This window comes from Osmerus eperlanus, chromosome 16 (genome assembly GCF_963692335.1).
Source record: "Osmerus eperlanus chromosome 16, fOsmEpe2.1, whole genome shotgun sequence".
In the NCBI taxonomy this organism is placed as follows: domain Eukaryota; kingdom Metazoa; phylum Chordata; class Actinopteri; order Osmeriformes; family Osmeridae; genus Osmerus; species Osmerus eperlanus.
The window spans coordinates 12,291,317-12,305,684 of NC_085033.1; the positions used below are offsets into that span (position 1 = coordinate 12,291,317).

Below are 14,368 nucleotides of genomic sequence, written 5' to 3' on the forward strand. Positions count from 1 at the left end.
GATTGGACGTGATTGTTGTAGGAGCCCAGCACAGCCCCCTCTGCTCCTCTCAGTGGTAGACGTGAGGGATGGGAGATCCTTCCCCCCTGCAGCTGGACTTACCTCTGGGACGTTTTCTTGTACTTCCTCCTGACAAACAGAGAACAGAGGGAGAGAATGAGAGACTGAAAGGAGAAGCCTCTCTCGTATATACTGTTGTTACACCGTCCATCCACCCTACTATGTACCAGGTCAAACACACACATGCACACGCACTCAAATACACGCGCACACATACACAAAATAACCTCCCATTCTTTCTTCCTAGATAGACAGGCCATTGGCTTCCAAAGCAGAGAGGGGGGGGGGGGAGTGGGGGGGGGGAGTGTGGGGGGGGGGATTGGGGGGGAGGAGACGGTGGCTCCTGACAGAAACATTAAAGAGTGACCTTCCATTCAGGCAGAATTCTGAGCACTTAGCTTAATTCGTCCCTATAGCCTACATATCAATCTGTCCAAGGTATGAGGAATGCCATGCAAAAGTGCAAGATAAGGATGACAATCTTAGACAAATGCTACCAGCTAAAACTCATTTGTTAAGTGATAAAAACAAATCTTGGGGGCCAAATGTACATCAAAATGTAACCATAAACCCATCAAATAGCTATGGCTGGAAAGCCAGGCGTGGACGGCCAACTCATACACTGTTTGCGGCATTGATTAGTAAGGTGGGTTGAGTCAGTCATGAAAATAAGACAGGATGGGGTTAGGGTTAGGGTTAGAGAGGGAGAGAGAGAGAGAGAGAGAGAGAGAGAGAGAGAGAGAGAGAGAGAGAGAGAGAGAGAGAGAGAGAGAGAGAGAGAGAGAGAGAGAGAGAGGGAGAGAGAGAGAGAGAGAGAATATTGAAAAAAATAGATAATATGTAAGATTAAGGAGACACTATCTCTTTCAAACATTCTCCCTCCGTCTCTGCCTCTGTGACAGTGGCAAAGGGAGATCATTGAGGTGACGTAAACTACACTGTGAGTGCACTGATGGCTCCTACAGTCATGCTGGCATCCACAACAATCCTGATGCATGCTTAGGCATCATGGGACTGAATGAACTTAAGTGTTGAATAGGAAACAGGAACTGACTGAATGCTTGTGCTAAACAGTACTGCCCTGATGGCATGAAATAATGAGCTTGTGTTTTTATTTTGCCATACTCTGTATTTCTGGTTATTTCATTGGTGGTTGAAAAAAGCTTCTCTCTCGATACTACAAAAAGTCAGTCAGTCTGATTAATTGTTCCAAAATGGATTCATCAATCCATTGATTTCCATTAATATGGTATTGGTGGGAACACGAGCGAGGCACTCCCGCAGTGATCTCATTTAGCAATGGTAACTCAATAACAACCATTACGGATGCAGGAACAGAAGGACTATTCGTCAGTGTTAAGTAACAAAACCACAGCTTGTCATTTATACATCCATCAGTGGCTGACATGGGCTTTACACGCTGCCTGAAACATACTGCCTGAGTCCGTGAGGAGACAAATTAATATCGTAAAAAACACTTTCTGTTAGGGGCTGATTTTACATGTCTGATATGAGATCCTCTGTATTTGCCATTACTGTATGTGAAAGAGATGGGGACAAATAAAGAGAGAGAGAAGAGTAATCTACCCTTCCCTCTTTATTCCCTGTCTCTCCCTCTTTCTTTTGCTCTCTCTCTCTCTTGCTCTCTCTCTTCTCACACTCTCTCTCTCTCTCTTGCTCTCTCTGGGAATGATTGGTGAGACCATTGTGTGTATTCATCACTAAAAGTACACAGAGAGAGGGTGAGAGAGAGAGAGAGAGAGAGAGAGAGAGAGAGAGAGAGAGAGAGAGAGAGAGCGAGAGAGAGAGAGAGAGAGAGAGAGAGAGAAAAGGGGTGATGAAGTGGAGAGTGAAGTGAGAATGAGCCAGTATTACACCATGATCCCTACACTGCCACCAAACAATCTCCCTGCTAAGCTGCCAGAGCACATGACAACACAAACACAAACGGCCATACACGCAGTAAAACACACTCTCGGCAACACACACACAAACACATACGCAAATACACAAATCGGACCACACATAAAACTGTGCACGCTCCAAACGAACACACCACCCAAACCAAAAAACAAACGTACACACCAACGACCACCCAAACAATGATACAATGCACTGGAAGAGTACTTGTCACAGCAGTGGACAGCTGTAGCAGCTGTCAGTCAAGCCTTCAGAATGAGCTCTGTAAATGCCAGATTAAAGGCTGATGTTTCCCAGTATACAGAGGGGCTCTCCAGTGGACCAATCAGGCCCTGAACAGACGTCAACACGCAGCAGACACCCGGGCAGCAGTGGAACGTTAATACCACTGTGTACTGCACGAACACGCATCAACATCACACATACAGTACGTGACACAGTCAGTGTGTGAAATAATAAACCGAGTATGTGGACTGGACAAGGCGTTATGTTTGGGTTTGTGTCAAAAAAGACACACATAAACACAAACAAGAGGTAATACACACACACATCGTGGTAAGATTTCATAAGTAAGGAATGGATATGAGACAAAATTGGCACGATAGATCATAGAATAAAATAACTGCAGTTCTGAACTCCAGGAAGAGAGTAAGCGTGCGAACAGGCTGATTGTTAAACTCCAGGAGACACTGTCTGTTCTCATTTTCAGGCCTATGCATGCACTCTGCCTCTGCACTGTTCTTTTCATCTTTGGGATAGAGGAAATTGCATTTCATTCAGACCCGAAGCAATAACAGTATTCTGAAGCAGCCCCTGCTCTTGCCCCACCCCATCCCTCTCTTGATTGGCTGGCAGAGAAAGGTCAAGCTAAACACCAGGAGTCTGAGTATAACTTTATTTTCTTCTCATGTACATTTTTTCTCCCTGTAAGGAAAGGGATTGTGGAAAAGTAGCTACCCTAAAGGGAAAAGGAGGTCCTTTTCTGGGTTGTGACTGATAGTCATTGGTTGTTCCGAGTTCCAATAATATGCAAATGTAATTGGATTCCAGATATGCATCTTCTTCTCTCTCCATCTCGTTTCTCTCCCTCTCTTTCTCTCTCCCTCTCTTTCTCTCTCCATCTCTTTCTCTCTCCCTCTCTTCTCTCTCCATCTCCTTTCTCTCTCTCTCTCTTTCTCTCTCCATCTCTTTCTCTCTCCATCTCTTTATCGCTTCTCTTATTCTCAAAGATCTTTTTTTATCAATCAGATCCACTCGACTCAGATCTTCTCTGCCCGTCTGAAACACAGCTTATGGATGCAGAAGAAGCCAGTCACATTCTGAGGACTGAAGATAGACTCAAAGTCCACCAAATAAACTATAAAGCTGTCAAATGTCATCAGTCTCAAGACATTTAAAGCCCTGTGGCTCCTCCCTGCTATAGCTCACTGTCAGTTTAGAGTGGTTGGGATCTAAGTTTGGACAGCAAGCACGCAAATGAAACAGAACGAATTAAGGAAGACACATGAATGCACACAAATATATATGAATACTAAACATGTAATAAATAAATATCGAACCCAAATCGGCATTTATCCAGAATACATGTACACGAAGCGGGAAAACGACCAGGGAACAAATCTGACAACGCAGATACAACCGCAACAAATACACAAACACCCCAAAAAAAACTTTGCACACACGCACACACAAAGACTCCCACTTGCACACGTCAGATTCAAGGTTGCTACCTCCACGAGTCCTCGGAGACGGAGCCATATCTTCTCAATCTGGTCTGGCTGGAGATACTTCAGCGAGGTGCTCTCAAACTCCTCGATCTCTTGGTGGGAGACTCCATCTCTGAGACGGTGGACGTTTGCCAGATAGTAGAAGTTGAATCCTCTTGAAGTGTGGAGCGGGGAGGGGGGGAGAGCACCTCCTCTCTGGAGGCTGACGTGTCTGAGGCTGAAAGGACTGTCTCTCCTCTTCTCTCCTGCCGGTCCCATTCACAGCTGCGGCGCACCAACCTTCACCCTCCTCATCTCTCTCTCTCTCTCTTTCTTTCTCTGCCTCCTCTTCCCTCTCTCACCCTCCTCTGTGTGTGTGAGAGTGAGCGCGTGTGTGTGTGACTATGCAGAGCGCGCTGCCCGTGGCGGTGTGCGCAGTGGCGGCGGCAGCAGCGAGCGGTCTGTCTCTGTCACTGCACTGCTGGGTGAGAGCCGTGCGCAGGGTGAAGTGCCAGGCCACTCTCTCTCACAGGGATACGGGACGCAGGAGGAGGGGAGGGGGAGGACGGGAGGCAGGACTGAGGGGGAGGGAGGGATAACATACACACTGGATTAACAAAGACTATTGAGCTCAGAGAGAGAGAGAGAGAGAGAGAGAGAGAGAGAGAGAGAGAGAGAGAGAGAGAGAGAGAGAGAGAGAGAGAGAGAGAGAGAGAGAGAGAGAGAAGTGAGTGACAGGGAGAGGGATACCAAGACAGTGAGAGAGAAAAGAGAGAGATAGAGAGATAGAAAGGGAGTGAGTGAGTGAGTGACAGGGAAGAGAGGGAAGAAAAGCATAAGAGTTAGAGATGAGTAGAGAATTGAAAGAGAACCAGAGGAGAGAGGAAGAGAGAGAGAGAGAGAGAGAGAGAGAGAGAGAGAGAGAGAGAGAGAGAGAGAGAGAGAGAGAGAGATTAAGAGAGAGGGAGGAAGAGCAAAAGAAAGAGAGGGAGATTGTACACATCCACTCAGAGGAAGGAGTCTCCTGATTGTGACAAAAGATGGGTTTCTTTTATTCACTGAGAACCAGAAGAGGGGGCGGATGGGAGAGAGTGAGTGAATGAGTGAGTGAGTGGGGATGGTAGAGGGAAGAGGGAGGGATGGGAGAGAGTGAGTGAGAGAGTGAATGAGTGAGTTAGTGAGTGAGTGGGGATGGTAGAGGGAAGAGGGGAGGGGATGGGAGAGAGTGAGTGAGTGAGTGAGTGAGTGAGAGAGTGAGTGAGTGGGGATGGTAGAGGGAAGAGGGAGGGATGGAGAGAGTGAGTGAGTGAGTGAGTGAGGTGAGTGAGTGAGAGAGAGAGAGAGAGAGTGAGTGGGGATGGTAGAGGGAAGAGGGAGGGATGGGAGAGAGTGAGTGAGTGAGAGAGTGAGTGAGTGGGGATGGTAGAGGGAAGAGGGAGGGATGGTGAAACCACAGGGTTGTGACGAGAGGGGAGGGTTGACTTTGGGGTGCAGGATAGAAAAGTTGCTTGTTGCTTTCTCTGATGAACGGTTTAATATCTGAGACTCAATCAGACCTTGTTATGTAACCTATACAAGAATTCCATGTGACATTAATCGGTACTATATGCCTTGTACCGATTAATTCACATGCGAAACGTTACGTGTTTGTGCAGTCACAAACACATAAATGCACTCCACTCAACACACACACACACACTAATCTCTGTGAAATAATCGACCACATAGTGGCAGAATGATACTTCAATTGCTCTTTAAATCCCTGGAGTAAAAGCAAAGATGTTTTTTCCCTTCCTCTTTTCAAGTTGCTTGTCCTTTCGTGTTTTCCTCTTTTCATGATCGCTACAACAGAACAGTGGAGGCATAAAGGAACGGACAGAAGGCCTGACAGGCAAGAATTCAATAACGCTGAAAGCAGAGGTTTAGACCCAAAGTGCTTACATTTTCTCCATCACAACAGACCCTTTTCAGAGAGCTCAATATACATCGTACCCTACCCATCGGCCAATCCACCATGCAAATATCCTTTGAAATTGATCTGCTAAGTGGCCTACTTCACTGACTGATATTCAAATTGCAGAGGACAACAAAACAAATCGGAGGAGCTCTCCCGCCTTGCCACGCCTGCCACTTTCCTCTCACGACGGGCCACCAGCACACACCGGCTTCTGATTCTCTCAACTCCCTCTCTCTCTCTCTCTCTCTCTCTCTCTCTCTCTCTCTCTCTCTCTCTCTCTCTCTCTCCCTCTCTCTTTCTCTCTCTCCCTCTCTCCCTCTCTCTTTCCCTCTCTCTCCCTCTCTATCTGTACACCAGTCGCTCTCGCTGTCTCCCCCTTTCCTCTCCCACCCTCCCCTCCCTCCCCCATACCTCTGTTATCCGACGTCTATCTCCAAAGATGCGCTGTAGCTGCTGCTGCAGTGTGGCAGAGTGGAGGGATGAATCACACTCCTCCCAGCCTTTCCAATCACTTGATGCAGGGTGCAGGGATAATGCCAGCGAGTCCCCTCTAAGACCCCGCTTTCATCTGCTCAGGTGGGCCCTCTCAGAGCTTGGGTAGAGGGCAGGGGCTGTGGAGGGGGGTTCTGGAGGGGGCTGTGTGTGGACCTCCACCACCTCCTCCTCCTCCCTACGCTGGGCTCTTCAAAGCTGCACTCACCCTGCCCAGGCTCTCTCCTCCAATCTCACTCCAATCCGCCTCGATATTTTCAAGGTGTTCTTTTGGGAGAACAGATGGCTGAGCGGTGAGAGAGTCGGACTAGTAATCCGAAGGTTGCCAGTTCGATTCCCGGTCATGCCAACTGACGTTGTGTCCTTGGGCAAGGCACTTCACCCTACTTGCCTCGGGGGAATGTCCCTGTATTTACTGTAAGTCGCTCTGGATAAGAGCGTCTTCTAAATGTCTAAAAGTGTGTGTGTGTGTGTGTGTGTGTGTGCATCTATCTAAGTGTGTGTGTACTGAATGGAGTGTGTGGGTACTTTGTGTGTATATCAGTTCAAGGGCGTGTCATGTTTGTACAAGTCTATGTGTATGTGTATGTAGTGTGTGTAAGTGTGTGTGTGTAGGCCTCCACAGAGAAACCCCCAGGCCATCAGTAAAGCCTGTCGAATAATCCTGCTGCAAATACTCTCCTCTTCGATCAGGAGTCATTTCCACCGTGTCACACTGGTCAACCCTGCACCTGCTTCCCACTGCTGGACTTACGCAACACGTTCAGACGTGCAGTATTATCTTGAGGTCAGATCAACCTCTTACGATATGGAGGACATGTCTTTCGGACTTGTGAAATGGTTTAAAAAGTGAGCTGTCCCTTAACCCATTCACGCCATGCAGTGGCAGAAGCTAAACCAACTCGACACAATAACTGGATGTGATTGGCCAGGAAACCAACTCTTTATTTTTCCGTAGCGTGAGACAGGGTGATGTGCAGTTAAGTAAATCTAAAGCCTGTCTTTGGAGTCATGCAGACTTCCATGATTAAACGATGCAGGTACAGTAGTCATGGTCTCTCTGCCTACATTGACTGCACCTCTGAGGCCCCAATGTTTATTAAGCTCACACAGACTACATTAGTTGAAGAAAACCTTAAAAAGCTTTAAGAATTTGACAGCGTTGATCTCTCAAGAAGCCCAAATTCCGCTCTGAAAATAGCTGGGACAAGAATGTGGCACTGAAGGAGACATGAAGTCAGAGCCCTCTAGGAATGCCATGGAGAAATGTTTTCAATGTTAAAGCCAAAAAAGGTAACTGTGGTCATGCTGTTTAATTAAAAAGGATGTGGAACACAGCCTTCGGGCAGTGACAGGGCTTGACAGAATGAATTCATTATCTACCAGAACATTTCTAAATAGTTGAAATACTAACTAGGCCTTTCAAAGCACATTTTCTGTTTCCATTATTAGATTACATCTGAAGTGTATTTGCAAATGAAAAGGGATCTGATGAAATGTGAGACTGAAAGTCAAACACAGGGCCCGAATGTACTTCGGCAAAGACACACAAAGACACACAAACACAAACTTGATTGTTACTTTCTTTAAACTGTAGCAGGGCTGAATGAGTGTGTTTGCGTCTTCATGTGTGTGGTGTAAGTCCGGTAACAAGTCTCACTTGACAAGTCTGTTTCAAAAACAGAGTCTGATTTATTGCATTTAATAATATTTGATCATGAGGTGCAGTGTCGTATGAGTCATATGAGGCCTAGCTAAACTGAAGCACAGATCGGCTGAAAACAGGACGACCAAGGTATCCCTCTCACCGACTCGGGCACCTTCCCATCAGAAGAAAATCAGAGACTTTGTTCCAGCCATTTAGAGACGCATAAAAAATTCAAATCTCATTTGAATTTGCACACCATTCGATACAGAGAGCTATGCATCAAAATAGCAATTCACTCCAAGGTAATGACCACATTTTCAAGACGTCATCTATCACCTAATATGACTTCCTCTTTCGTGGGGTAGGGAAAGGCTAGGGGGATAAGGACTCTCATTACCATCCTCTCCAGGGAGATCCCCTGGGAGGGCGAAGGTCACTAATTCACCTGGACTCAAGTGATTGAGTTGTGGACAGATCCAATGGGGTTTTCAGTCTGGTAGAGTGTATTTACATTACAGTAGTCAGATCACACTCAAGTCAATTCTGTCTGCTGCTATGAATGGATCCCATCGGCATCTTCATCATCGGCATCTTCATCAGCTTCATCAGCTTTTCGCCGGGTTCACTAAGAGGTCAAGGTTCTGGATTCACTTAATGACAGTTTCCACCTACACTGGGACATATTCTGATCTCTCTGTGACATGTCCCTTGCTGTCAAATCACGGCGCTGTCTCTAGGTGATCATTGGGGGTCTGCTTCACAGTCTGAACCCTAGACCAGGTCAGAAGTCATTCATTGTTATGGAACAAGTCCACAAATGAGAGTGTTTGAGACGTAAGGCAAAGGTGCATTCTCCAAAAGTGATTACACATCCCAACACTTATACAGATTAATGGTGAACAAACCGTTAACTAATAGGTAACAAATGCTTTATTATTATGAAATTAAATTATGAATTGTGTGAGCTATTCTAAAGTGTTACCAGTTAATGTAGCTTTATTTCAGACTCTATTTGATCACATGTCATTCTGCAGTGTGTGGGGGTGGTCATATTACATTATTACATTACATACTATAATAATATTACATTATTACATTACATACTATAATAATATTACATTATTACATTACATACTATAATAATATTACATTATTATATTTCAGTATAAGTAATATTACATGATTATGTCAAGCCTCATATTATCAGTTGGATGCAAATAGATCTTAACTTAGACCTCCGTCTAAGTCATTATTGAGTAATCTACTTGGCCCTGATACAGTATGACAAAGCAAATCCTTTCTCTATTCAGCAGCATGATGTAACCATGGTACCTGACTGATCAGAAGACACCAAGCTGTGATGATATGGCTGATTAACACAATCATCATGGAGGTAAGCTTTTTATCATGTTGATGAATCACTCAGCCTTGTGCCCTTTACACCTGGCAGCAGTGGGTAGTGGGACCTCATTATATCCAAAACCTTGGTCTGTTTGTGTCTGGTGTGTGTGTTTGTGTGTGTGTGGAGGTGGGTAGGTGGTGGTGGTGGTGGGGGGGGGGTAGGACGAGAGAAGTGACGACCATCTTTGTGCCTGATCTGGACGGAGAGTGGTCAGCCTTGCTAAACATTAGCAGACTAACAACGGATAGGAGCCTATTAATCAAGAAACGAGTTCATCACAGCGCATGACATCCAATTAACTTAGAGATAAATCACTGTGCCAGAGTTGATGAATGTGTGTGTGTGTGTTTGCGTGTATCTGTGTGTGTGTTTCTGCGTGTCTGTGTGTGTGCGCGTGCACACACATGATTGTAGGCCACAGAGTTAGCGCACATTCAACAAAACACGATTAGCTGCCTAATGAACATGAGTGGAGCCATTGACAATGCAGTAGGTGTGTGCTTCAGTAAACTACTGGTGCTGTATACACCTTTTGTACCAAAGCAAGCTCATTCATTAGCTGTCGATGCTTTATATCTATACAGGCAAGCTCTAATGAGCACCAGCAACAGCATGACACCACCACCGTCACAAATCAGCGGGTATTTACATTGCTAATGGCACCATGCTGTTTTCTGTCACTGTACAACTAGGGACGTTGTCGACGGCAACAGAAAAGCAACCTGTTTACCTGAAACCATCCCCTTGTCTCCTTGACAGCAGGGTAGCCAGTGCACAAATACATAAGCACAACTGCAATTTAAACGAGACAAAGTCATAGATCATGGTGTCATTCACAACACGACCTTTGAGCGGAACACAGGAAACGAAACAAATTCTTTCAAAAACACTCTGTAGCTGTTCTGATTGAACGGCTGTTCAATTAGCTCTACCTCTCTCCCTCTCTCTCCTGGCTCTTACTGGTCCCCAGCAGAGAGTCTGTCTCCCACATGATCTAATTACCACAGCCTGGATGAGACCGACCACTACTGGCTTCTGTGATGACAGGGAGGGAGAAGGTTTTATGGACATTTCATCACCCTGCCCCGTGATGCTGGCAGGGCCTTCTAACCTCCTCCCTTTCCTTGATTACCACACGCAGGTTAATATGCAGGCTCATACTAAGATAATCAACTGACTACACACACAGCCACACACACACATTCTTTTGTTTTTGTGTTCCTGTGTGTGTGTGTGTGTGTGTGTGTGTGTGCGTGTGTGTGTGTGGGGGGGGGGTTCCTGTCTAATAGCAACAGTCATTCTTTAAAGCCAAAAGCCAGGTCAATTCTTTCGGAAAAAATGTCTGTGTTGTAAACAGGAAGTATCCTTCTCCTTGGTTACTTTGCTCTGACGTGCCAAACTATTCTATCATTGGGTCATGTTTTTCTTTCATCTCTCTGTCGTCGTTTTTACATGAAGGCGCCAAGCTGCCTCCAGTCAACTGGAAAATGACTTTGCTTCCCATCACCCCCCTCTACAGGAAACAAACCTGCATTCTCAGGGACAGTGAGATGGGTAACAGGGGCTCTATCATTGTAAAGATCAGCGAGAACGAAGATATCAAAACGCACTTGTAATTTCTGAACAAGGCTGTGAAACTGTCTGAATGTGGGGAACGGTGTTAAATAAAAACAGTTAACTAAACAAGTAGAGGTCTGTCAAGTCACCGTCTGTGCACCTTTGAATACTGTTTGCCATAGCTTTACACTTTCAAAACAGACTGCTGCTACTTACAGTCTTGTATAGACAACATGAATCTCTCAGTGCAATTCTTGGGTGCAGTTAACAATACCACAGTACGCGCCCATGACGGGATGAAACAATCTTTTGAAGTCCCACTCACACCGAAACAACCTCTTTACCGACTTGGAATGATGGTTTGTTCTTTGCTTACCTATAACTGCTTCCCCCCCCCCCGCCCCGGCAGTGGCCTCGTCTTCAGCATAATGACTCACACTCTGTTTACGCCTTTTGCATCTTTAGTGTCTCCTTGTCATCATGTTCCACATGTGACACCCCTGGCATTTTTACCCGTCTCCGGGGTTCTCACAGGTTAATTGGTGTTATGTGTATCATGACATACAATATTACAAAAGTGACAACACATTATGGTAATTCTGGTGGCGAGTCCTCATTATCTAGTGGAATCAATCAGACCTGTGTCCCCTTGAGTACCTTGTCCAGACCTGTGCATTGCAATGAGCCGTGGATAGTTTGCGTGTGTGTGTGTCTCTGCGTGTGTGTGTGTGTGTGTGCGTGTGTGTGTTTGTGTTTGTTTACAGTTTAGAGTGCTAAATGCATCAACCATTCCTGGCTCTAGTCCGGCCACAAGAACGGGAGGAGCATATCAACCCAACCTTTTGACAGACTAGAAGCACCAGTCATAACACTGTCCCTCGCAATAGAATGCATACCCTATGGTTATACTATACCTGTACCATGGTTGCAACTCACCTGGTCTTATTGTAATATTATACATTAGCTTCAACAGTCTTATGCAAGACCGTGGACACTGAGGTTCAAATCGCTGCTCCAGGTAGTACCCCAGGACTGTTTCCCTTTCGCTTTAACACGACAGGCGAAACATCACTCAAATAACTCTCCCAAAAGTCAAAAGGAGCTTGTCCTGGTAGGACTGAGCCTGCGACAGGAGACAGGAGAGAGGAGAGAGGAGAGAGGAGAGAGGAGAGAGGAGAGAGGAGAGAGGAGACAGGAGAAAGGAGAGAGGAGAGAGGAAAGAGGAAAGAGGAGAGAGGAGACAGGAGACAGGAGACAGGAGACAGGAGAGAGGAGAGAGGAGAGAGGAAAGAGGAGATAGGAGACAGGAGAGAGGAGAGAGGAGAGAGGAGAGAGGAAAGAGGAAAGAGGAGAGAGGAGACAGGAGAGAGGAGACAGGAGACAGGAGAGAGGAGAGAGGAAAGAGGAAAGAGGAAAGAGGAAAGAGGAGACAGGAGAGAGGAGACAGGAGAGAGGAAAGAGGAGAGAGGAGACAGGAGAGAGGAGACAGGAGACAGGAGAGAGGAGACAGGAGAGAGGAGAGAGGAAAGAGGAAAGAGGAGAGAGGAGAGAGGAGACAGGAGAGAGGAGACAGGAGAGAGGAAAGAGGAGAGAGGAGACAGGAGAGAGGAGAGAGGAGAGAGGAGACAGGAGACAGGAGAGAGGAGACAGGAGAGAGGAGAGAGGGCAGCACCTAACCTGAGAGCAGTTTTCTCGGTGGCGTTGGGTCCGTCTGCAGAAGGGAGTTCATCAGCCAGGATCTCCTCCACACTCCGGGGGTCGTTCAGGGCACCTCTGGCCTCCTTGTCTTTGATCCCCATCCCTGCTGTGATGGCGGTCCACAAAACACTCTGGGACTTTGAGCCTGCAATGGCACAGGACGCAAATGGGAAAAGTTATCTAAAATGTCAGTTTGGATTGCAAGAATCTATTTATTCTCAAAGATTGCTGATGTTATTGCTGAGGATAATGCTGGATGAGGATTTGGTCTTGTCGCAGCTGTGATTAACTAGGGTCTTTGGTATTGCTGCCACCTTGTGGCCTTAAAGTGCAATCTCGGTCTTGTCATTCCTTGCAGTAAATCTGTAAACCCCCTTAAAACAGGACGATAAACAAATAAGCAATGAGACTTACGTGCAAACCTGGCCAGGGGTTTGGTAGAACTCTCTCCATCCTCATTTGCCACTGGAGAAGTAGAAAAAGAGGACAAAGCCGTAAATGTTAAATTAGAGACGTCAGGTATTGGTGTGAAATGCTTATCTCTGGCTCAAATTTGGCTTGGAAGGCACAGGAGAGTTTGCCAGACAATAATACTGTATTCAGTTATGTTATTTCCATTCACGCTAGCACAAACGCTATCTCATGCAGTTGTGTCAACAATATACTTCCTCATAGTGCAAACCTGTATTTAACAGATATCATACATAAACAGGAAGCATTTAGGTAACTTTTTTGTGTACAGATGTTAAGTATATTAGAGTCGAGCGATAAGACTAGGACAGGTGACCTCACAGGGTGAAGTCATGGTTGGCAGTAGATGATTGACAAAGTGCTATCAAGAATGAATTCAGGCCCAAAGATCAATGGATTTCCTTGACATACTGATGTAACCATGACGACAGATGCCACCCTGAAGCGAATGGTGATATGAGGTAAGGGATAAACTCAATAAGCGTGTCTGTGCTCAACAGTAAGGGTTATGACATACACTGGCAATCCATAACACAATTCCACATTGTCAGTTGGGTCAGTTTGAATCAGTAGTCACACCCTGAGTGGTTTTGCAAAATCATGGTGATTTGATGAGCATTCATACCAGGTCCAAAATCTTTCATAGCCACTCAATGCAGTCCTGGCCCTCTGTCCTATACATCTCAGGCAATCATCTCACTTGTTCTCTCTCTCTTTCTCTCTCTCTCTTTCGCTCTTTCTTTCTTTCTCTCCCTCTCTCTCTCTCTCTCTCTCTCTCTCTCTCTCTCTCCACTGCACTCACCTATTGTGATGTTGAATCCATCAATGCTGAACGTGGCACTCCTGCCCTTCTTAAACCTCTGCTTCTTGGACATAGCTTCCATTGCTGTTAGACTCACTCTGTCCTCTCCTCTCCTCTGCGCTGCTTCGTTAGATCACAGACTCGGCTTCTCTTTGCAAATGAAGAAGTGAAGAAGTATTTTTCACAGTAGTTACGAGTTGAGTTCCCCCCTGTTCGTGTTGTCAGCGACTACGGCTCGACCCTGCAAGCCGAGCACCACAACTGACTTCTCCGTCTCCTCCTCTCTGCTCCTCGCGCCGCAAATCGCTCCCCCCAGCCACCAGCGTCTCTCTCTATCTTTCCTCTCGTACCTCAGCCGAACAGCTCTCCGTCCACACCTCCTAGCACTTCCCCCGAGAGTGTTGTGAGTGAAGGTGTGCAGGGGAAGGGTAGGGGTGGGGGTTCATCGGTGACTGAGTCAGCGTGACTTGTTTAGCAGGCGAGCACTTAACATCAGCTCACTCGTGGCAACAACTCCAGCCCCGCAAACTCTAAGAAATGTTCAATCCTACAATTTTCGAAGTGGATCCAGCCACGCTTACTGAGGCTCCACAGGTCAAAACCTAGATTGATGTATATCCAGCTGTCAAATGTTCTCGTCTAACATTAATCATAT

The 14,368-nt window shown here is 46.2% G+C and overlaps 1 protein-coding gene across 1 annotated transcript in view; it reads right to left on the reverse strand.

Annotated features, from left to right (window-relative positions):
* Positions 1-14,368, reverse strand: part of LOC134036058 (dual specificity calcium/calmodulin-dependent 3',5'-cyclic nucleotide phosphodiesterase 1A-like) — a 45,163-nt gene that overhangs the window by 25,524 nt on the left and 5,271 nt on the right. Inside the window, exons 2-4 of the mRNA XM_062480789.1 lie at positions 12,855-12,905; positions 12,420-12,585; positions 103-129 (exon numbers count right to left, since the gene is read on the reverse strand). Coding sequence (XP_062336773.1) covers positions 103-129; positions 12,420-12,585; positions 12,855-12,905 — 244 coding nt within the window. The remainder of the gene's footprint in view (positions 1-102; positions 130-12,419; positions 12,586-12,854; positions 12,906-14,368) is intronic.